General features: G+C 50.9%; 1 protein-coding gene across 1 annotated transcript in view; it reads left to right on the top strand.

Annotated features, from left to right (window-relative positions):
* MMP17 (matrix metallopeptidase 17) overlaps window positions 1–20,243 on the top strand; it is a 56,463-nt gene extending 36,220 nt beyond the window's left edge. Inside the window, exons 3-10 of the mRNA XM_027901378.1 lie at window positions 1,098–1,224; window positions 7,722–8,005; window positions 10,004–10,180; window positions 10,318–10,417; window positions 12,086–12,168; window positions 15,959–16,111; window positions 18,367–18,624; window positions 19,854–20,243. Coding sequence (XP_027757179.1) covers window positions 1,098–1,224; window positions 7,722–8,005; window positions 10,004–10,180; window positions 10,318–10,417; window positions 12,086–12,168; window positions 15,959–16,111; window positions 18,367–18,624; window positions 19,854–20,167 — 1,496 coding nt within the window. The 3' untranslated portion in view covers window positions 20,168–20,243. The remainder of the gene's footprint in view (window positions 1–1,097; window positions 1,225–7,721; window positions 8,006–10,003; window positions 10,181–10,317; window positions 10,418–12,085; window positions 12,169–15,958; window positions 16,112–18,366; window positions 18,625–19,853) is intronic.
* The last annotated feature ends 1,474 nt before the right edge of the window (window positions 20,244–21,717 follow it).

The raw sequence follows: 21,717 nt of genomic DNA, 5'->3' as shown, positions 1-21,717 counted from the left end.
GCATCAAATTGAATTGCACAAAAATCCTGATTTAAGCTTTCCAATTTGCTATATGTAGATATTTTGGGTTCTTTGCTGCTGGGGCACAGGCAGGGAAAGGAGGAAGACGGTGTTGCGTCATCCTGGTGCTGCTTGTTCCTGCCCACGTGTCAGGGGGTGCCCGTGGAACTGGCAGCGCTCCCTGGGGCTCTGCTTGGATCTCACCCAGCCACAGAGGCTGTGGATGCTCTGCAGTCACCCCCAGCCAGCTGAGAGCCCATCCCCTGCCCCAGCAGCTCCAGTGCCCAGCAGGAGCAGGGAGATGAGTGGCTTCCCTGCGGCAGGCACGTCTGGCTGGGAGGGAGCAGGGCAAGGCCAGGCTGCAGCAGCTCGAGTTCCCCAGCGTGGCCGGGGTCACTCCTCTCAAAGTCTTCATTGAGGAGAGGAGAAAGCCAGCATTATCCCAGCCAAGGGGAGGGAGCTTCTCTGCTCTCCTCCGCTCCCTGACACACGGCTGTGACCTCCTGCCGTGGGGGCAGCTTGCTCCCTCGGCTCAGGACAGGATTAAGGAGAAGCTGCTGATTAGCAGGCAGGTCTCCATCCATCCCGACATCCCGGAGCATTGGATGCATCCCCTCACCGGGACTTGCCCTCTCCAACTCTTAATTGCCCACGTGCAATTATTTCTGTTCCACCTCATCACAAGCTGCAGGAGGCCCAGGAACAAGGATGGCCTTTTGAATGGATTTACATTTGCATTTTTGGAGGGGAGTGTTGGAAACAGGCTGGGGGGCTGGGCAGGTCATAGATGTTTCATGAAAACAGAGTTTAAGAGGTAAAGTCAGCAGGAAAAGGGGTGAATGAAACAACATGTCTGTGTTTTTTGAGAACAGGCACTTCAAGCTTTCATTCATTTTTAAAAATAAATAAGAAGGAATAAGAGCATTCTCCAAACGAGCTCCTAGCTGAACAGAGAAGGAGTTTGTTTAGATGTGAATGTTTCTCCTTGGCAGAGGAATAATGGGAAATTCAGCAAGAGAGAACAAAACAGAAAAATTAAAAAAAAATATATGTTTTAAAATATCTTCAATTTCTCGTTTTTTTTCCCCCATCCTTAGATGAAGCCACACTGGAGCTGATGAAGACCCCTCGCTGCTCTCTGCCTGACCTCGCCACTGCGGAGACCAGGAGGAAGCGATTCACGCAGGCTGTCACCAAGTGGGGCAAAAGGAACCTGTCCTGGAGGTAGGAATTCATCTACCCCTGCTGAAAACTTTCAGCGAAGCACCAATTCTACACAGACCTGTGCTAAATATGGCTTTAAGATGAGTTTCAGGGTGATGGTTGGAACGTCTCCCTGCGTGCTCCCGGGACCCCACAGACTATTTATTTGAACTCTTCTCCTGTCAATCCCACCCTTGACTTCTTGGACCCACTTGGCAATGGCTGGGAGTTGTGTGGTTTTGGCCAGTGGATTAGCTGGAAGCTTTTTTCTGGGTTACAGTGATTGTTAGAGCAACTTTTTTCATGAGTTCATCGGGACTTTGTGCTTTCTCAAGCAGATGCCATGGCTGGAGCTTCTCTTGCCTCACCTGAGCACAAAGGTTTGGGAGCATTTTTTTCTCCCAGTCTTTGGCACAGGGGAGTATTTCTCCCTCCCTGTCAGTGTGTGGGTCACTCTGAGCCTGTGACACATGGAAGCTCAGGTCCAGCTTCCAGAAACACTGCAGGTCAGGGTTGGCAAGCAAACTGATCCCTGTCCCACCAGGGTTTGTCCTTTTTGGGACTCATTTTTCCTCCCTCAAGGACCATGTGCTGCAGTGATTTTTTCCTCCAAGAAAGGTCAGCACCACAGGATGCTCAGACTGTCCTGAAAACACCCGTGGATGCTGTGGAGAGTTCTCCTTTTTAATTACAAACTTCTCTTTGATCCTGGCATAGCCCTAGAGCGAGTTCTCTTCCCGCTGCAGTAACAAATCTCATCTTGGCTGTCGCTGTTGACATGTGTTGAAACTGTGGCATTACCAGGGATTTGGTCCATGTTCCAGCAGATCCCTTTGAGACCTTATTTTGAGAGAAGATAAACATAACTCAGCTTCAGTGAGAAGCAGTTTTGGCTCATGCATGGCTTCATGTAGTGAAGTGACCCGTTATAAAAACTCAGCCTGGCTCCCTGTTGCCCAGCCCTGTCTGGGTGAGAGGAATAAACTTCACATTTCAGAGAGGAGAAAAACCCTTTGAGTGAAACAAGAAAACCTGATGTTCTGTGAGCTGCCAGAGCCAGGTCAGGGGCACGGCCCGTGCACAGTCTGACTCCAGCAGCTCCTGGCAAACCTGAGTGCCATGCCATGGCAGGGCAGGTGGGGTGGGTGGGCAGCAGGGGCAGGGCACTGGTTCTGCAGGTACCACCAGGGCACAGCATCCACAGTGTCAGGCTGGAGCGAAGCATGGAGGTGAAATGGGGTCAGGTGAAATGTTCTGATGGATGCAGCCCTGGGATACCCCTCACCTCCCACCCCCTTGGAAATTGTGATGCTGCGGCAAAGACTGCCATAAAAAGGGGTTTAGGTCTGAGACAATATTATATATAAGACATAAAAAAAAAAAAAGAAAAAAATCCATCTCCTGACAGAGTAATTTCTGCTTTTTATTCTTTGGTCCTTTCCAAGATCTTGGCTTTTGTCCAAGAAGGGGCTGTATTTTATAACTGTGGGTTGTATAAGCCAGCAGAAGGCTATAGCATTCCAGAAACTCCAGTGCAGTGTTTACATCCAGCACTTTAGATTAAACTGGCTTTTTGGAAACCGCCATGAAAATCGGCCAATGGAGACATAAAGTTTTACACTCTTACCTTCTACACATTGATTGAAGATTTTGAAAGAGGAAAACAAAACTAAATTCTACCGTGCCGTGGATTTAAAAGCTGAAGAAAAGCCTGAACAATTGGAAGGCTGGAATAAACGGGGGAGCAAAACTATATGAAAAGGGGGTCGCAGGACAGGCACCTGCACTGATGGAGAAGAAGGGGGGAAAAAAAATTATAGGCATGCAGATTGCTTGGGTTTCTTGTTTTTACCCTTGAATGCAGCCAGCCCGTGGGACTGGAGGGCTCGGGCAGTGCAGGTTGCTCGCAGTGCAGCCTCAGAGCATCCCAAGCAAAGCATCAGACACGGCCTGTTTTCTGTGCCTCGTCTCCGTGGAAAGTTTCCAGGATATTACAGCCCATAAATCTTCTTTTCACAGGATTTTTTTTTTTTATTACCCCTTTCTATTTTCCCGTCACCATCCCTCCCGGGGTGCCGAGGCGCTCGGCAGCCGGCGGGGGAGCGGCGTGCTGCGGATGCCCTCTGTCGGCATCTGGCACCTCTGCCTGCAGCCTCTTCTTCCCCCTGGCTCTTCAGCCTGGTTTTCCCTTTGCTGATTTTAATCTGTCGCTCCCGGCTGTGCCCTGCAGAAGGGGAGTTCACAGCCGGCACCTCCATCTCTTCTCAGCACCCGCTGTCTCCCCACGGCGCTGGGAAGTGCAGCAGCAGGGCCGTGCCCCTTCTCTCTGCATGCTCTGAGCTCCCTGGGGCAGGGGAAGCTGTTGAAGCCAAGCTTTCTAAATTTCCTGGGTTTTTTTTTTCTCGCTGAAATCTCAGCCTGGTGCCAGACTGAGCTGACTTTCATCCGCCTTTAGTTAAGGATGAGTCCCTCGTGCCGCTTCATCAGAGCTGCAGTCTTTGAAACTGCGATGCCCGGGCCATGGGGTGCCAGAGCTGGAGCAGACACCGCTGGCAGAGGAGCAGTGATGCCTGTCAGTCACTGCCCACCAGTGCTGTGAGGGCCCTGAGCCCGCCCGAGGGGAGATGTGCCATTGCCTGAGCACTGATGAGGATTTACTGAGGCACAGAGGGGCAGCCAGGCAGGAGAGTCTGGGTAAGGGTGTGCAAGCCCCAGCGCTGCAGGGAGGACCTGATCCTCCTGCTTTCATCCTTTAATCCATGGCATCCCACCACGGGGACAGCCCAAGCCCAGCTGGTCACAGACTGCCTCGTCTCCCACATCTGGGGGTGACAGATGCTCGAGGGGGACGGTGTCACCTCTCAGTGTGGAGCTGCTCTGGTGCCAGGGTAGCTCCAGATCGGGGCTGCCATGCCATGGATGGCTCTGGGAAGCTGGAAAAGCACCTTTACCACGGCAGCAAGTGCCCACCCCTTCAACTGTCCCCTCTTCTCTCCCTCTCCAAGAAAAATCAGAGTGGGTTTATCAGGCAGTCCTTAGCCCGCTGTGTTTGGTAGTTCTCAGCATTTATTGTATTTGTCTGTGGTTTCAGGGCTGGGAAGGTGAAGGAGTGTTTTCATTAACCAGCTATTGATTTCTCATCCATCACTCTTCCACTTTTGGAGGACAAAAACCAAAAAGGACCCCAGAAATCGAGTTAAGTGTTGGTGTGGGTGCCCCTCAATAGCAAACTGAGGCAGACCAGTCCTTCCTGGTCGCTACTTATTAACGATCCTGGACACAAAGTCCCTTTGGGGTGGGAGAAGCAAAGGAGGAGACTCAGGGGACATGTGAAGGAGTGGGTGAAAGTCAACATTCATTTGTCTGCACGGCAGTGCTGCTGTCTGGGTGAGCTGGGAATGCTCTCTTGGCACCCAGTTGTGCCACCCACCACTGCTGGAAGCTCAAGGCAGTGTTGGTGGGGTGGCTGGAGGGGGCTGAGCAGCCTGGTGTTTGTCACCTTCCTGCTGCTCGGCAGGGGCCGTCTGGAGCAGAGAGATTTCTCTCCAATTGCATCAGGGCTTTGCCCAGAATTGGAGCTCTGTAAGGGGAGTCTCAGGAGGTATTAACAGCCAAGGAGTGGTGCTCTCCGCTGGGGACCTAAACACCATTAACTACAAATAATAAAAATAATAATCAAGGTAGGAGGAAGGTTATTTATCTGCACGAGGTTGGAAATGTGCCTCCTTTTCGGTGGAACCGGGTAATGCAACGCCAACAAAAGTCCTATCAGCATAATAGTCTTTTCCTAATCGGGTTGAAAACAATTAGCAGAGCTCCAGCAATCAAATCAGATGCTGAATTGAAAAAGCCTGATGGGATTCTCTTGAAAAAAATGACGGGGATAATGAATAAAGGAGAGGGGACTTTTCACTTACACCTGCAGCATGTTAATAAAATGTGGGTCAGCTCAGAGGTGCAGGACCTTTTATAAGAAGCAAAATAGGTATTGATACTCTTTCTGCCTTAATCTAATGTTTCTGGAGTCAGGGCTTGGGATGAATATTAATAATGTTTGTCTCTTTAGACGGGGCTTTTTATCCCCCATCCTTTTACAAGGGAGGTCTGATTTATTATCCTCATTCTACAGCTGGAAAAAAGAAGGAAAGAGAAGGAAAACAGCTCACGTGGCTTGTGAAGGAAAGAGCAGATAGTGTCCCTGAATGTGTGTCTGTGCCCTAGGCACCGTGATCTTGGAGAAAGGTCATAATTCCTGGGCTACACATGGTGTGTTTTACACATATAATGACTTGTTCAGTAGAAATTAAAGCAGCAAGGGATTTACCTAAGTCCAGATGAGTGTTGTGGAAGATGAAAACACCCAGTTAAAGAATATCTGGAAACCAGGTGACCTTTCTGTAGTGTAGAGGATTACATCCAGCCAGAGTCTTTTCTATAAATTATAAATTGCCTGACAATTGTATTTTCTAATCCCACGCTCATGTTTGTACCTCTGTGCTGCCTCCTTTACAAATGCATTTTTTTTAAAGTCCTGTGATTATCTGATGTCACATGCAGGTTAACTCATGTAGAATAGTTGATAAGGTCTTTCTTTGCCCAAAGAGTTTAGGGATAGCGAAGATATGAATGATTTTTGCTCATTTGCCTGTGATGTGTTTGGCCTGATTCACCCACCCCATTCCCACCGTCTCCAGGATGGGCTTCCTAAGCTCTTCAGAGAAACTGTTAGTGAGATTTCTGCTTGCCCCCATGAGTCCCTGTTTGTTCTGTCCCAGGTTTAACCCTGGCTAGTTTTGCCCAGGGCTGCCTGTCTCTGAGGACATGGGATGTATGCAAATATTTGTGAAAAGAAGAGCTCCCAACCCCAGCCAGCAAGTCATTCCTACTCCCTTTCTCTGATCCATGGTGTCTCCTGGCACCCAAATCACTACGTGGAGGATGAGCCTGAGCACTGTGACATCCCTTTCTGACACCTGTAATTACCTCTTGAAGTGTAGTCGGGTCATTACTGGTGCTGGGGAGTGGTGTGGAGCTGAGTGATGCTCTCCCAGCTGTATTATGCAGGAGGGCAAGCAAGGTGATCATAATTGTTGCTTCAGCCTTTAAAAATCTGTCAAGCCATGAATATTTCATGAACACTTTGGTTGGCGTGCTGGTGCACAAGAAATAAAGTATCTGTTATTACTGGGGTAGAGCTGGCCAGAAATTTTCCAGCAGAATTGGTTTCTGTCAATAATTACTCAGTCAACAGTACATTTGCTTGGAAAGTGTGTATATTTTTGTCAAAATTGTCAATGAAAGATTATCTAAACATACTCCTTTAGAAGCCAAGGTGCCTTGTTTCATCTCTGTCTTTTCATCTCCTCTATTAAATCAACAATATTAGGAATTCTTTTTCAAAGTTGGCTTACACAGGAAACATTGAGTTTTTTTCCATTTCCAGCCCAGCCCAAAAGGGAGGGTGGAACTGTGAGGCTGAAGGACAGATTCCAGCACACAGGTTGTCCCACCTGGCTTCTCTCCGAGGGCAAGGCAGAGCTGGGGACCACAGTAGGCAGTGCTGATACAGAGAGACAGGAATAGCCCTGAGATGAATGCACAAGTGTTGCAAGCCCCTGCTCATCAATAGTTTTTTCTACCAAGAAGCAAGTCAAGAGCTTCTCAACTCCAGTGCTCCATCAGGTCGCCAGTCTCCTTCAGGCAATAGGCTTGAGGCATCTTGAATTTACATAAAACGCATCCTTTCCTCTTGCTCCTTGTTATGGATTGCAGTCTGTGAGACTGCTGGCAGTGCACTGGTTTCAGAGTATATTTTATAACTCCAGCAGACATGCTGGGAAATATATGGAGGCAGCAAACCTGTACTGGATTTCTGTGTGTGTGTGTGTAATAAGAATGAGCAATGACCTGCTGTTTGCTGCAAGAAAACTGATGGGCCCGTGTGTGATGCAAAGGCTTCAGACGTCAACAGTCTCTGTGTGTTTGGGCTGCGCTTGGAGCGAGTAAGTGGTGAGAAAATAATTAGCAATAGGTCTGAAAAGGAGCTTGGAGAAAAAAAAAAAAAAAATGGGCAAGTTCTGGAAAGGGAGTCATGATGTTGGCATTTCCAAGGATGGACAAGAGTTGTAGTCCTGGGGCCCTGAGCATTAATAAGAGGTTCTGGCTCTGAGGGCGACTGCCCCCTGGCACAGCAGGGTCAGGAGGTGTCAGGATTCAGATCTTGGCTGTGTTTCACACTCGTGGGTGTTCCGCACTCTGGTGGGCAAGACTGGCTTGGTATTTCCAGAAGTCCCAAACTCAGTCTCTGAAATCCTCACAGCCCTGGAACTGATGTGATTCAGGGATTTAAGGACACGCCTGTGAAGGGCGTTTTGGGGCACTTTGGGGGAGCACCAACAGCTCTGACGGCCTCACCGAGGCTCTGTGATGCACCAGCCACCTGCAGAGCCAGTTCTGGTGACCCCACGGAGATCTTTGGTGCTCCTGACCCGTCCTCTTCTTCACCCTCTTTGTTTCAGAGTTCGCACCTTCCCGAAGGAATCCCACCTGGGCCACGACACGGTCCGGGCCCTGATGTACTACGCCCTGAAGGTCTGGAGCGACATCACCCCGCTGAATTTCCACGAGGTGGCAGGAAACAATGCTGACATCCAGATAGACTTCTCCAAGGCAGATCACAACGACGGCTATCCCTTTGATGGGCCTGGGGGGACGGTGGCACACGCTTTCTTCCCCGGAGACCACCACACAGCGGGAGACACTCACTTTGACGACGACGAATATTGGACCTTCCGATCCTCAGGTGGGTCAGGGTGGGAGAGCTGCAGCCAGACACACAAGAGCTCCCACTTTCCTTCTTCTTCTCTGGTGGTTAGAGTGGTTTAGCCTCTGCTACACCTTGACCCCAGGCTTCAGGATTCCACCCCCTTCTTCTGATTTCCCTCTCAGCCTTGCTAATAAAATCACCCCAGGCAGAACTGAGGATATTCTATGTTCCTGCAAGCCTCAGTGGCACCTCTGTGTTTCTCCCCATCATGCCAGCAGTTGCAGAGCTCCCCATTGCCCACCCCCAGTTCCCATCTCTCCTGGGCCTGGAAAGCCGCAGGTTGGGTGTGTGGCTGCTGGAGCTCCTGAATGGGGACTGCATTCTCTGACTTTGATGTCTTTTGGGTGGCTTTGCTGCCACGTGTCCCAGTTTCCTGGTTTTAAAGTACATTATTATAAGGTGACCTGCCTGGAAAGGGCTCTGTGTTCTGCAGTAAAAAGCCCCCTGTGAGCACTATGTTTTTCCTGCACGTTTCCCTACACCAGGATGGTTACACGTTACAGTTTTATTCCTTTTTACTTTTTATTTCATCTCCTCTGGTTAGAGAGCAGAGTTTTAATAAGCAGAGGGACTTTCAGAAGCGAGTGTTCCTAAGCCACAAAACCATCTGTGGGGATCAGATCCCCAAGCTTTGTGGCACGTTTTGACAGAGTGTCTTCTCTGCAGTCACCAGCTGCTAATTTGCTTGTCACGCCACCTCCTTTGCCAGCCTCCCAGGGGGCTCCTGCTGCCTCAGCTTAATGACTTTGTTTAGACCTAATCGTCTTCTCTGAAAGCAGCTAACACCTTCTTCCTCCCCCCACCTCTCTCCTCCTGCCCACCAGTTGACCTCCATCCATCCCCCTGAGTGTTGGTTGGTAGGAGCGTTCACCAGACGTGCTGGAGGAGGTCTTGAGGTGAAGGCCAAAGGTCTGGACAGGCTGATCCTTTAGGATTGCACCTGCTCCTTGGTTCACAGTGCTGGGCTTTTGGTTTATTGGCTCCTATGGGGAAGGGAAAGGAAGGAAGCAGCAGCTGCGCTCTGCAGACACACAGGGCAGGGGCAAGTGCTGCAGTCAGCAGCTTGCCACAGCAGATGTGTCAGTGATGGGGTCAGGATGGTGCTGCTTGTGTAGCTGGTGGTTGGGACACTCATTGTGAAACAAATTCATGTGAAGGAGAGAGCTCAGAGCCAGCATTCCTGCAGGGAGTGTCCCTCCAAGCACTGCCGGGGGGATGAGGGGATGAGCCTGACGGCGAGAAAGCTGCCCTCTATTTTGAAGGTCCTGGAGCTATCTGAGCTTCATCTTTTATTTATTTTGTTCTCCCCAGTGATTCAAAAACAACAACTTGGTAGGTGATATAAAAATATCCCCAAGGTTGTCGGTTTGGCATTAAAATGTCAGAGAGCATATGTCTTGTTCTCCCCTAGTGCTGGGGAAAACAGCACAGGTTATAAAAATCCCAACTCTTTGCAGACACTGTAAATAATAGTCATGAAGGAAAAGGCAAAGCTCAGCAAAAAATATCCCCCCTTCCACCACCCCAGGACTGGTGGGGAGCACTGAGGATTGTGCAGGATTAGCCATGGCTGCTTCTGTGCCACATCTCCTTTAGCTCCAGGGAACGTGGCACTCCCCTGAGCTCCACAGGGACCTTTCCAACCTCACTGCCTGTTCATTACAATACCTGAAATCATGGTGGTTGTGACGTGGGTGCTGTCTCAGCCATTTGTCCAGCCCTCTCTCAGGTGCCCACAGGGATCTGGGTATAAGAGGCTGGTCTGGGCTGATGTCTGGGTTGCTCTTTATTTTGGTATGGTACACTTTAGTCTCCAGCTGGAAAAAAAAAGCTTGACCTGTTCCAAAGCTTTTCTTTCCCTTTCTTTCTGTTCATCCAACATATACCTGCACTTTTTCCCCACAGCCCACCCAAATCCCCCCAAATACAACCGTCATGCAGTGACTTTAATTCCAGTTTGGTCTTTATCCCCAGATGCCCATGGGATGGACCTGTTTGCTGTAGCTGTCCATGAGTTTGGCCATGCCATTGGCTTGACCCACATCTCTGCCATAGAATCTATCATGAGACCCTACTACCAAGGCCCAGTGGGGGACCCTCTGAAGTATGACCTGCCTTACGAGGACAAAGTCAGAATCTGGCAGCTCTATGGTAAGTTTGTGTCCTTCACCCTGCTCCAGCCCGTTTCTGCTGTGGGAGGACACACTGGAGGAGCTGTTTTCTGGAGCGAGTGGAGCTGGTGGAGAGGATGGTGTTTCCCCACTACTGCTTCTTGCCTTTCCTCCCAGGAGTCAGGGAATCCGTGTCCCCCACTGCCAAGCCTGAAGTGAGCAAAACAGACGACCATCCCGTCCTGCCAGAGCTGCCAGAGAACCGCTCCACTGTCCCGTAAGTCAGATTAGTTCCTTTCCTGCAGAGGATGTGTGGTAGTGAAGCTCCGCCCCATCAGTGTCTTGCCTGATCACTCTGGCTTTGCTGTTTCTCTCTGGACCCTCTGGATGATTCCCTAAGACTCAAAATTTTACTCATACGAATGGAAACGTGCCCCCGTCACCCTTAGGTAAATTCATTCTTGCTGAAATTTTAATCAAACTTCCTCAGCAGGATCCTGAATTGCACAAGCATAACTGAGCTAAATCTTTCCACGGTGAGCAACTCCCCAGTGTACCTGTGGGGGTGAATATTGGAACAAGTGGACTGATAGCCTGACTCCAACACAGGTTTGCCTTGGCACAGGACTGCTTAAACTGATGCCATCAAGCAACCAGCGTGTCTTCATTAAGGGAAGTTCTGGATCTGGCTCATTAATAAACGTTGGAGTTACCAAATTGCTTTACTGCCAGGACAGCAGGACAGTTAAGAGGAGAAGGAACACGGAACCAAAAGGCAGGAGGTGATGGTCACACACGTTTTTGTCAGATACCAGGAGCACCCCAAGTGAGAGTGGCAGAGATGGAGCAGGTCACCTTCACCTCCTGGTTCTTTTTCTGTTTTGTTTTTTTTTTCCTGGAATGTGCTGAATGCCATTAATTATCTTTCTCCCTGCATAGCGTCTAATAGCACTTTCCACAAGGCTCTCTGTGGCTGTGTTCTGACCTAGAAACATGAGAGCCTTTCTCTCTGCTGCTGTCTCCTGACCACCGTCTCAAACTGGCAGCAGGAGGAGCAGAAAACCTGTTTGTGCCAACCCCCTTGTTCCTGCCCCATGTGCTGAGAGGGTGGGTGGGGTTCACCTCCACATCTGACATTTTGTGGCCAAAGAGGGCTGTGAAGCTGGTGCTGGCAGCCTGAACAACTCTCCCATCAGCAGATTAGATTTATGCTTCCCTCTCACCCAGAGCAGCTTTTCTGTGCATGTTCCCAGCATCCTCTCCTTGTTCCTCCATCAATCATCATTCCTTACGTGGGCTTTGTGGCTCTCTGTCCTTCACATTCTGTGCCTCCCCCACCCACCTTGTTAAGGCAGCTCAGTATCTCAGCTGCCCCTTGCTGGGTGCCTTTCACCAGGTGTTTTTCACCAGGTGTCTTGCACTGGGTATCCCGTGGCATCATCGCTCCTCCAGGTCCCTCTGTTTAGGCTCAGCTGCTTTCTGCTTTGCAGCTCTGTCACCTCCCACTGGCGTTTATGGAGCTCAGCCTCGGAGCAGCCACGTCCTGAGCCACTGGAGCGAGATGAGAAGCTGCTTGGCTGCTGTGCACGTGTCCTGCTGCCCTGGGGCAGCCGGCCGAGCCACGGCGGGCTGGGAGGCCAGCTCAGCCCTCACCAGCCTCACTGCCTGGTAGATGCAGAGCGTGTCCTCGCTCGACTCCCAGCCCCTGGTGGCCCAGGGCTGTGTGCCACAAGCTGGCTTCAGGCTGAGGGTTGCCTGAGCTCGCCTTGGAAACCGCCGGGCACATGGCTGGGTTTGAGCATCAGGAGGGGCGGGCAGGCAGGCACAGCCCGTAGCCTTCTGCCAAGGGCTCCAGAGCCAGGGGTGATGCAGTCCCTGGGATGGGAGGCACAGGGGGGACACGGCCTCTCACCTGGGCTGCGCTCACCTGGGCGCCTTTCCACAGGCTCCGGCGGGACGTGCCCAACAGGTGCAACACGCACTTCGACGCCGTGGCCCAGATCCGGGGGGAGGCTTTCTTCTTCAAAGGTGAGCACCTGCCCCCAGCACAGTGGCTGCCAGGGCTCTGTGCCTGTGTCACCCTGCTGTGGCACTGGTGTGGGCTGGGGTTGGGTGGTGAGGATGAGCTGCCCTGGGGTATGGGGGCTGCAGACCCAGGGAGGCAACTCCCACATTGGGGGGCTGAGAGGGAGGAGGAGGAGGAGGAGACAGGTTGGGGTAGAGGTATCCAAAGGGTGGAACAGTAAATCAGGCATTATTTTTATCCAAAAAGAAGGGAAAAGCCAGTGAAACTACAACACAATTTATTTTAAAATTGTTAAAATTGATGTGGTTTAACTCAGGGCATAGTGAACCTGTGGGACCTGTGGCCAAGAGCAGTTCATTGGCACGAGCATGGGGGGCTTCTGGTGGGTGATTAGGGAGGAGAGACCACCGGAGGCAAACCCACCTGCCCAAGTCCCCACGGTGTGCAGCTGCTGTGGGATGTGTGTCCTAACTCCAGGCAGAGCAGGTGCATGTCCACGTGCCAATCCTGGGATTTAACACTTCCCTCTGAAGCGGCCGGACTGGTGACGATCCAACACAGCAATTCGTACTCTCATCCATTCCCCTGGACTGCCCAGGTGAAGAACTAAAATCTGATGTCTGCACTACCGAAGTCAAAATCGAGGTTGAACCAGGGATGAGCGGAACAGCAACAACACTGCACTGTTTTTTTTTTTCTGGGATACTTCCAGCGGTCGTTTCCTTCCAAGCTTCACCTTCCCTAATGCTGCTTGCTGTGCATCACTCAAAGACAGCGCGTGTGCAATTGCAAACCGTCTGGTTTCGTGCCAGCAAACACTTGCTGGCAGGGTGTCCCCAGGGTGCCCGGCTGTTGGCAAGGATCCCATCGGTGCCTCCTCAGCCGTACAGAGCCTGCGTAGGCCGGACTCTGCAGGATTTCTTTCTCATCTTTCCGAGATGTAAAAATGCCCACTGGGCACTTCTTTTCCATCCCTGGCCACCCCAAAGCCATCCAGCAGGGAAGCAGAAGCCCCAGGGGTGAGCAGCAGCGTCCAGGCTTGTGTAACCCATCTGGGTATGGCAGTGGGAGAGCCTCGGGTCACACACGGTGACAGGGCTCCAGGGAACTCAGTGGGGAGCACAATACAGGGGCTGTTCCACAACGTTCTTTGTTCAGATGCCAGCTCCAAAAGGCCACAGGGAAGGAGGGAAAATCAGAGACGTGGACTGGTGTCAGGATAAATGGCTGTCTTGTCTCACAGAGCGGAAAAAATGATGAAGCGGGGATAAATCCGTCTCAGTTGTCCATTTTTGGATATATTTATTGTGGGCCAAAATGCAAATGGAAAGAGCACAGGGTCGGTGGATGACAGCTGCACATCTGCCTGCAGAGCCCAGCACCTCTTTCAGAGCTCCCATCACTGCCCCCGGACCACCCTGGGCACCAAGGAGCGGGGATGTCACCTCTGGGGCAGGATTTCAGTGACCTCTGGTGCTGAGCAACCTCCATCGATGGACGTTTTGTTCTCAGCTGGTCCACCTGGTTCCCTGGCTGGAGAGCAGCAGGACTGGAGCTCCTCAGGGCTCCCTGGATTGTCACGCTGAAGGCAGTGGGGGGGTTCTCCACACTTCAAATTCGCTGCTGGCTTTGATGTAGGGGCCTCGCTAGAGACCCCTGAAGTTTTAAACACCTTTGGCCTGCGTGTGTGTCTGCATGGCGTGTGCAGCAGTCTTGCCAGAGGCATCCAAAATCTGGACAGCCTGGTGCACAGCTGGGATCAGAATTACCTGGGATTAAAGAAAGCAGTTGCCTCAACCCACCGACCACGTACTGGGACAGCAGGGCTTCACGCTTGGCTTTTATTGTGCTTAGTTTGCCAGCTCAGAGAGGGGTTTAAATTGAGCTTTTTAAACAAACGTGAGGTTGGGGGGTTGTTTTTTGGATCTGGCTTTGGCTGATGAAGCAGCACTTCGACGAGCAGGCCAGGCCATCACACTCAGAATTCCTTGCTACTTAACTGCTTTATTTCCTTTCCTTTTTCCTGATAGCTTATCAAAAACCCAACCAAAGCAGCCAAGGACTCAGGCTGTGCCTGACTTTGGGGGTAGATTTCAGGCTTGCTTGCTGCAGCTGTTCACCCGCTGAGCCCATCACTCGCAGAGGGATGAATGTCAAAAGCTCCAGGGCTTCCCTTCGTGCCTCTGAGGAGCCCAGGGCGCTTCAAAGTTCAGATACTGGGTCTGCTAAGGAAGGAATTATCTTGAGTTCTCTATTTCTTGCTGAAAAAAAAGTGAAAATCTGGCTTTGTCTGGTGCCTTGCTAATTAGAGATGCAGAGATCATCTTTATTTAATTACATATGTTTCCATCAATGTAAAAATGGCCACCAAATTTGAATCCTCGGGTTTTTTTACTTCTTTAAAAAAGAATCTGTAATTATGGCAATTCCTACCATATTGGGATGTATTATTCATTTGTGTGTTTCAGTCAGATAGAGCAAATAGGCAAACTGGAGCAGAAGAACAAGAACATGATATAAATCCATATAATTAGAATAAAGCTCCCTCTCTGCAGATGTTTAAGTGTTAGGGTTTTGCCTCCTGCATTATTAGGCTAAGATCCAATTTCCATAAAATTTTAAAAGCCGGTGTCACAATCTGCCGGCTCTGGAGAAAGGGCTGAGTGTCGTGAATACAAATCTGAAGATGCCTCTCTGGTTTCTGTTGCTTATCTCCCCATGGGAATCCATGCAAGAGCAGATGTAAATAACAGGCAATAATTTCTAACAGGCAATAACAAATATGAGGCAAAGTCGAGAGTTGCCTCTTAGACATCTTACTTCAGCTCACACCACTCTGTGGAGCTCTCCAAGGAAAACACAGCACAGAGAGCGCTGCAAAAGCTCAGGCTGAGAATCCCAAAGCCAGTGCAGAGTTGGGTTTTGAGTTGCCCCTAAAACTCGTTAATACTCCCTGGGAAATCCCACATAAGGCTCTGTTAGCAGGAAGAGGTTTGTCATCCTTCCCACAGAGGAACCCAGATTACTCAAAATATTCCAGAAATATCCCAAATATTCCAGAAATACTCTTTCTGATCTGGGGCAGTGCTGCTGCAGGCGCTGAAGTGTGTTTGCTGGCACCACCAGTACATTCATTCCGGGAGCTCCGCAGGACTGTGGTCCCTGCTTATCCTGCACCTCTAGATGGTACCAAAGTCCTTAATTGTGCCTCCTTCCCAACCTCAACCCTTCCAGATTTGCATGGTTTCCTCCTCCTCTATTTTCTTACTCCCTTTCTTCATTTAAAAAAAAAACCTTCTTCTATTTTTAATCATAACATCCTAGACATTCCCAAAAGCAAAGCAGCTGAGCATCTTTTGTGCAGGAAGCTGTGGCTGCTCCGGGAGAGGAGGAACAGGGATGTTTTTTTGGAGACCCTGGCTAAAGGTTACTAATAGGCTGGTCCCACCAGCTCCCAGAAGATCCCATGCAGAGAGGGAGGGAGGAGATGAAAGGCTCCTCTTTGCCTGCCCCAGCTCACTGGCACAGCTTCACACCGTGGCCAGGAGTGTGACAACTCCAGTGCAGAGGATTATTTTAATCCAAAAAAAAAAAAAAAGGGGGGGGATTTCTTCTAATGGCTGCCAGAAATAGAAAGCAGTCCCAGCTGCTGCTGGAGAGCGGGATGGTTCTAATTCACGGTTCCCATCTCACACGCTTTGCTTCCTGCCGCTGCCACCCGCCTGCCCGGCGCTTGTCCCTCTGTGCCGGTGGGTCGAGTGTGGTTCAGTAATGTCCAGTCTGTCCCTCCAGGCAAGTACTTCTGGAGACTGACTCGCAATAAGCACTTGGTCTCCCTCCAGCCGGCTCAGATCCACCGTTTCTGGCGGGGTTTGCCGCTCAACCTGGACAGCCTGGACGCGGTCTACGAGAGAACCAGCGACCACAAGATCGTCTTCTTCAAAGGTGAGCGCTTCAAACGCGGTGCTGGAGGGAGCTCTTTTGTCCCCTCAATGTACAACCTGGTGCCAGGGTACCCTGGCAGCGTTTTGGCCTCTCCTGCAGGCAGGAGATACCAGTGCCAGCCACTGAGCATCTCCCAGGGCAGGTATGAGATCTGCTGTCTGTGAGCAAGGCAGGAGAAAGCAGCTGGCAAAGAGGGCAGGCCAAAGGTAGCAGTCACATTCCCCAGAAAGTGAGGGAAGTGTCATTGAAGATAAAGTTCAGGCAAATGTAACTGAAATCTAAGCTTTTCAAGAATGGAACACAAGCAGGAACCACCCCCACGCACACTCCACAGGTGCTGTGTTCCTGCTTTGGCCTTTTCTCTTTTTAATATTTGTTGCTGAGGAGGGAAGAAGTCATAGAGGGGACAAAAATGAAACTGAAGAGCTTGGTTTTGCTAATTATATTTCTTTTTCCACATTTTTTCTTAAAATAAGTGATGTCATCCTATCTTTTTGCTTAAAAAAATCTCACACCCTTCTTTCAGAAGAGCTGGAGGAACAGATCAGCTCTTGGTTTCTATACAAATGGCTCTGAGTCCCCCACAGACAATCCACTCATGCTGGTTAGATGCCACCCATGCCCTCAGTGTCACTCAGGCTCCTGGCAGGCACTGACTCTTGTTTCAGAAAGGTTGTGCACTTAGATGCTAAATACATCCCAGCCTTCCTGGCTGGAAATTGCTTTTTGTCTCTGGACCGTTCTGCTCCAAATGTGGTGCAATTATCAGTTTCAGAAGCGCTGAACCAAGCGCTTCTGGAAGCAATAATTTGGTTTCAGTTCCTCCAGCCAGGCTGGAGGGGTGGCTTATGCCCTGTGCAAGCCCCTGTGCTTGCAGAAGTCCCTCCAAGCACAGCCAAAGCCCTCCCGGAGCGCTGGCACGCCGAGCTCTGCAGAGATGTGCCAAGCCCTGCATCTCCCCACGGATCAGCCCGTGGAAGGCTCTGCCATGCGTGTCCAGCTGCCTCAGGCAGCCTGCCCTGCTCTGCTTTCCCAGAGGGAACGGGGCCAGCTGGAGCATGGCAGCCCTTATGCCTGGCACCAGACCCTCCCTCCAATCCGGTCTGCAGCACTCGCTCGCTTCCTCCCCTTCCTCCCTGCTCTGCCTGCTGGGGATGGACAGACAGACAGCAGCTCAGGTCCAGGGGCTCCTCCCAGCTGGAATTCCAGATGTGCCACAGTTGGTGTCTTGCCCCTGCAAGGCCCGTGGCCACCACACGCTCTGTGTTGGTCCTGCCTAACTCCCAACATGGACTCAGGATTTTCCATCCAGCTATAAAATACTGTCTCATTCTCCCCCTCTGGCGCTGTTTCATTGATCCCTGGACAGAAACCAAAGCACACAAATTACCTTGGCCTCTAAGGGTCCTGCTGCTGATACATGGGCGTGCATTTAAGGGCCTCTTCAGATATTCGAGAAAACCGAGGGAGGAAAAAGTCTGATCCTTAAAATAGGTTGTGTAATACCTAAAAGGACACTGCAGGTTCCCAAAGAGATGTTGTAAAAACGAATTCCCGAGTGGTTGGAGGATGATGAAGGAATTGAGACATCTGGGTTCATTTTCTTGTTCTCACACAGACCCAGGCCCAGTCACATCATGTTTATTTTTACTGGAGAAAAAAACCCACAACATACTGATGGTTTACTGCCCAAGGTGGAGCTGAGGAAGATGCCTGTGTAGACACTTGAAGAGCAGTGAGCTGCTCAGATGGGATTTGTGCAGCCCTTGTACATCCTCTTAAAATCCACAGGTCCTTCAGCCCGTCTGGCTCTGGGAAGTGTGGTGATTTCTCTTCCAGAGCAGGACTACACTTGGCTTCTCAGGAGCTGAATACCAGGCAGAAGGTGCCCATTTTGCCCACCAAAGGTGCATGTATCTTTGTTTCTTGCCCCCAGGGGGCAGAAAACCAAATGCCTCCACCAAATGCCTAAAAGTGACAAGTGTAGTAACATGTTCGTATCCTGGGACCATCACGCTTTCAGAAGCAAAGCAGGGCTATGTCCGTGGAAAGCCTGACAATAAAAAGCAACAATTCAAAGCTAGAGGTTCCCCAGTGGGCTGACCCCTTCCCATTCCCATCCTTAAACGCCAAGAGCTCAGTCCCGAGGCTTGTGACCACAACAGACGACAAAACATCGGCTCGTCCGTGAGGGAAAGCTGGTTCTGACCGCGAAACAAATGTAATTTTGCTCTGTGCTTCTTTCCTTCCCACAGGAGACAGATACTGGGTCTTCAAGGACAACAACGTGGAGGAGGGATACCCACGGCCCATTTCAGACTTCGGCCTGCCACCGGGAGGAATCGACGCCGCGTTCTCCTGGGCCCACAATGACAAGACTTATTTCTTTAAGGACAATCTCTACTGGCGCTACGACGACCACGAGCGGAGGATGGACCCCGGCTACCCCTCAGAGACCACCCTGTGGAAGGGAATACCAAGCCCTTTGGATGATGCCATGAGGTGGTCAGACGGTGAGTCCGCATTCAAAAAACACAGGAAAGAAAACAGTGCTGTGTTGAGCTGTAGCCCCTTCTACCCTCCTGCCGACCTAGCTGCTGAGGCCCTGATGGGATGGCAGCTCCTGGTGTGTGGAAGATGAAGAGAGAGTTGTGCTGCCAGCCAGAGCTCCCCACACTGCTCACTGAAACACTTTGTAATTTAAACAGGCAACAAAAACATCCTGAGGGGCTAATAATTTTATTTTATTAAAAGAACACAGTTGATGTTGCTTTGCAGTGATTTTTATCCTAGCGAGGGCTGATTTGCTCCTCACTGGTTTTGTTGTCATTGGATTCTTTTAGCTGGTTGTATGAGGATGCAGACAGAAAATACCTTCAAAGGAGATGTTTTCCCCAGAGTTACGACTTATTTTCTGGGCATGAGATTTCTCAGTGGTTTCTTCCCGCTGGAAAGACCACAAAAATTTTGTCACAGGAGACATTTACAACCAGCCATCCAGTCACAACAAAGTGGCACTTCCAGGGTTTATTTACTGGCAGCCTAACAGTGTAATAGCAGTCATTAAACCAGGCAGAGAGGAAAAGCTGAATTTTCAAAGCTACTGAGAGTGATAAGCCATTCCCATAGGTAGGAGTCCTCCTGAGCATGGGACCTGCTTAGAGAGTTCCCAACCTCCCAGTTCAGAGTGGGGAAAAAAATGCACCTGAGAGCTGAAGGTTCCCTGCCATGCTCAGGTTATTTTTCTGAGCCCAGGGATGGCAGCAAGTACCTCAGGTCATTAACAGGTAGGTGAGGTCTCCAGCCTTACCCTGCCCTGTTACAAGACAGTCCACTGATGGCCATGGAGAGGTGTGTAAGGTGTGTCCAGCTGTGGATTCACAGGGCCTTGACCCCACACAGCCACAGCACCAGGAGGTGCATCTGCTCTAGGACCCACCACAGGAGAGGCAAAATCTCACTGTCTATCCATAGAGGTGGCTCCTGTCTGGTGTGAGAGATCCCAGTCAGGCATAGCATCGTCTTCTGGAGCATCCCTCCTGCAGCAAGAGGGAGCACTGGCAACAAGCACCGATGTGCCTCCACTCCCCAGGGCTGGGCTGGGGTGGGAATGCTCCAAGTGACTCAGTGACCAATGTGGGTCCCCTCCAACTCAGAACATTCTGTGATTCTGACTCAGGTGTTCTGCTGGGAGAGCGCCCATTGCCTCTCACCTCGCCTTTGGCTTTTGGTCTCTTTGCAGGTGCAAGTTACTTCTTCAGGGGCAAGGAGTACTGGAAGGTGCTGGACAGCGAGCTGGAGGCCCAGCCTGGTTACCCCCAGTCCATTGCCAGGGACTGGCTGGTGTGCAGTGACATGCAGGCCGACTCCCCCGAGGCAGCCGGGAGCGGCAGGACCGGGGCTCGCTCCAGGCCGGGGCAGCACGACCAGAGCCGCTCCGAGAACGGCTACGAGGTCTGCTCCTGCACCTCGGGCACGCCACCCCTGAGGGCCCTGCCCCTGCTCAGACTGACTGCCAGCCTGGGGCTGGCAGCTGTGTGGACAGCAGCCCTATGACAGCTCACCCCACCGGCGGGACAACTCCATGGTGCTGCAGGATACAATTCCATGATGCTCACTGTTGCAAGCAGAAGACAAAAAAAAAAAAAAAAAAAAAAACAAAACACATTCCTAGGAACATGCCAGTGAAGGGTTTGAATTCTCCATGAGAAATGAACAGTGGGTTTTGGTTGATTCTTTTTTTTTATTATTTTTTTATTTTAGTTTTAAGGTCTAATAACAAATTTTGAGTTCTGCACCTTCTTATTCCCCCATCCAGTCAAAGATGAGAGCAGCCCGACGTTGAATTTAGAAATGTTCCATAGAGGTGTGCTGCTCTGGATGTTTGAACACGGCAAACGAGGGAGGGGAGAGCTGCTGGGATGGAGAGGGGACAGAAGAGACGCTGCTGAGAGCAGCGGGAGGAGGTGGTTATGTGCTGACACGGTGTGCACATCCCATTGGATGTGCTGGGCAGAGAGAAACTGTGGCTCTCCTAAGGTTAACTGCAAGGTGATCGTTTCACTGGCACCCCTGCTGTGGTCACTGGTGTCTGGGTAACCTGTATCAGTTTCCATGGGTCAGAAACACCTTTGCCTTTCAGAAGGCAGTGCAGCTTATCTTTGTATCCGAGTCATTGGAATTTACAATTTCTCTAATAAACCTTGGCTGCCTACACGCAGATCTCCCGGTCCCGTGCCAGACCAAGCCTGCCACCTGCAGTGAGGTGCTGGCTGCTCTGAGCAGCCTCACCTCTAGATGAGCAGCAACCTTGCTGAGTGCAGCTACGTGAGATGCAATTACACCCGCTACCCCAGACTGACTCGTGCACACAAAGTCCTGCTCCTGGAATTCCTGTGTCAGGTTGGATTATGTTTTGGGAGGGATCAAGATGTGTTTGCGTTCATTTGTGACTCTGCCATACCTGGCTGTGCTGAAAAGGATGAGCTGGAGGTGGGAGGGGGGCTGCACAGTCAGCCTCAAACTCCTCTTGATGCCTCTGCTGGGAGCTTGGAGCAGGAGAAGCAAGGTCAAGCACTGCATTAGGATGTTCCTCTTTGGGTTTTTTTCCTCTTTGCTAATCAATTTTTCTGCCGTATAATTTGGGCATCTGAGAGTCCTTGAAAGCGGTGAGTGGGAACTTGTGCTAGGAGCTGTGACAGAGCTGTGGCAGAGATGTCAGAGAGGCCAAGGGCCCTTCAGGCTGCTTTTGTCAGGGGGTGCTAAAGGAGTGAAATGGGCAGCAGCTGCTGGGACACACTGTTCTCCTCTGCCCAGCTCCTGTAAAGCTCCTGCAGAAATGTCTCTGGCTGCCCTGCCAGGGACAGCTCCTGGGGGAGACCTGGCAGCAGGCAGTGTCACTGTGGGTCCCAAGGCTGCCCAGAGCCCCTGGTGCCAGCCAGGGCTTTGGCCATGGGGCCAGGAGTAACACAAAGCCCCCTGGGGCACAACGGGAAAGGCAGAAGTGCACAGTTGCCTCCTGAGAGATAAAAAGGGGTCACCTTGAGTTTCCCTCTCTGCTATTTGCATTTTTAAATAGTCCCAAGCATTCACAAGGTGCAGCTATT

Source organism: Empidonax traillii, unplaced genomic scaffold (assembly GCF_003031625.1).
Source record: "Empidonax traillii isolate 1590-97213 ecotype Southwest subspecies unplaced genomic scaffold, ASM303162v1 scaffold780:size295419, whole genome shotgun sequence".
NCBI classification, from domain to species: Eukaryota; Metazoa; Chordata; class Aves; order Passeriformes; family Tyrannidae; genus Empidonax; species Empidonax traillii.
The sequence above is the reverse complement of the archived record's forward strand: the minus strand, read 5'-3'. Positions and strand labels throughout refer to the sequence as shown.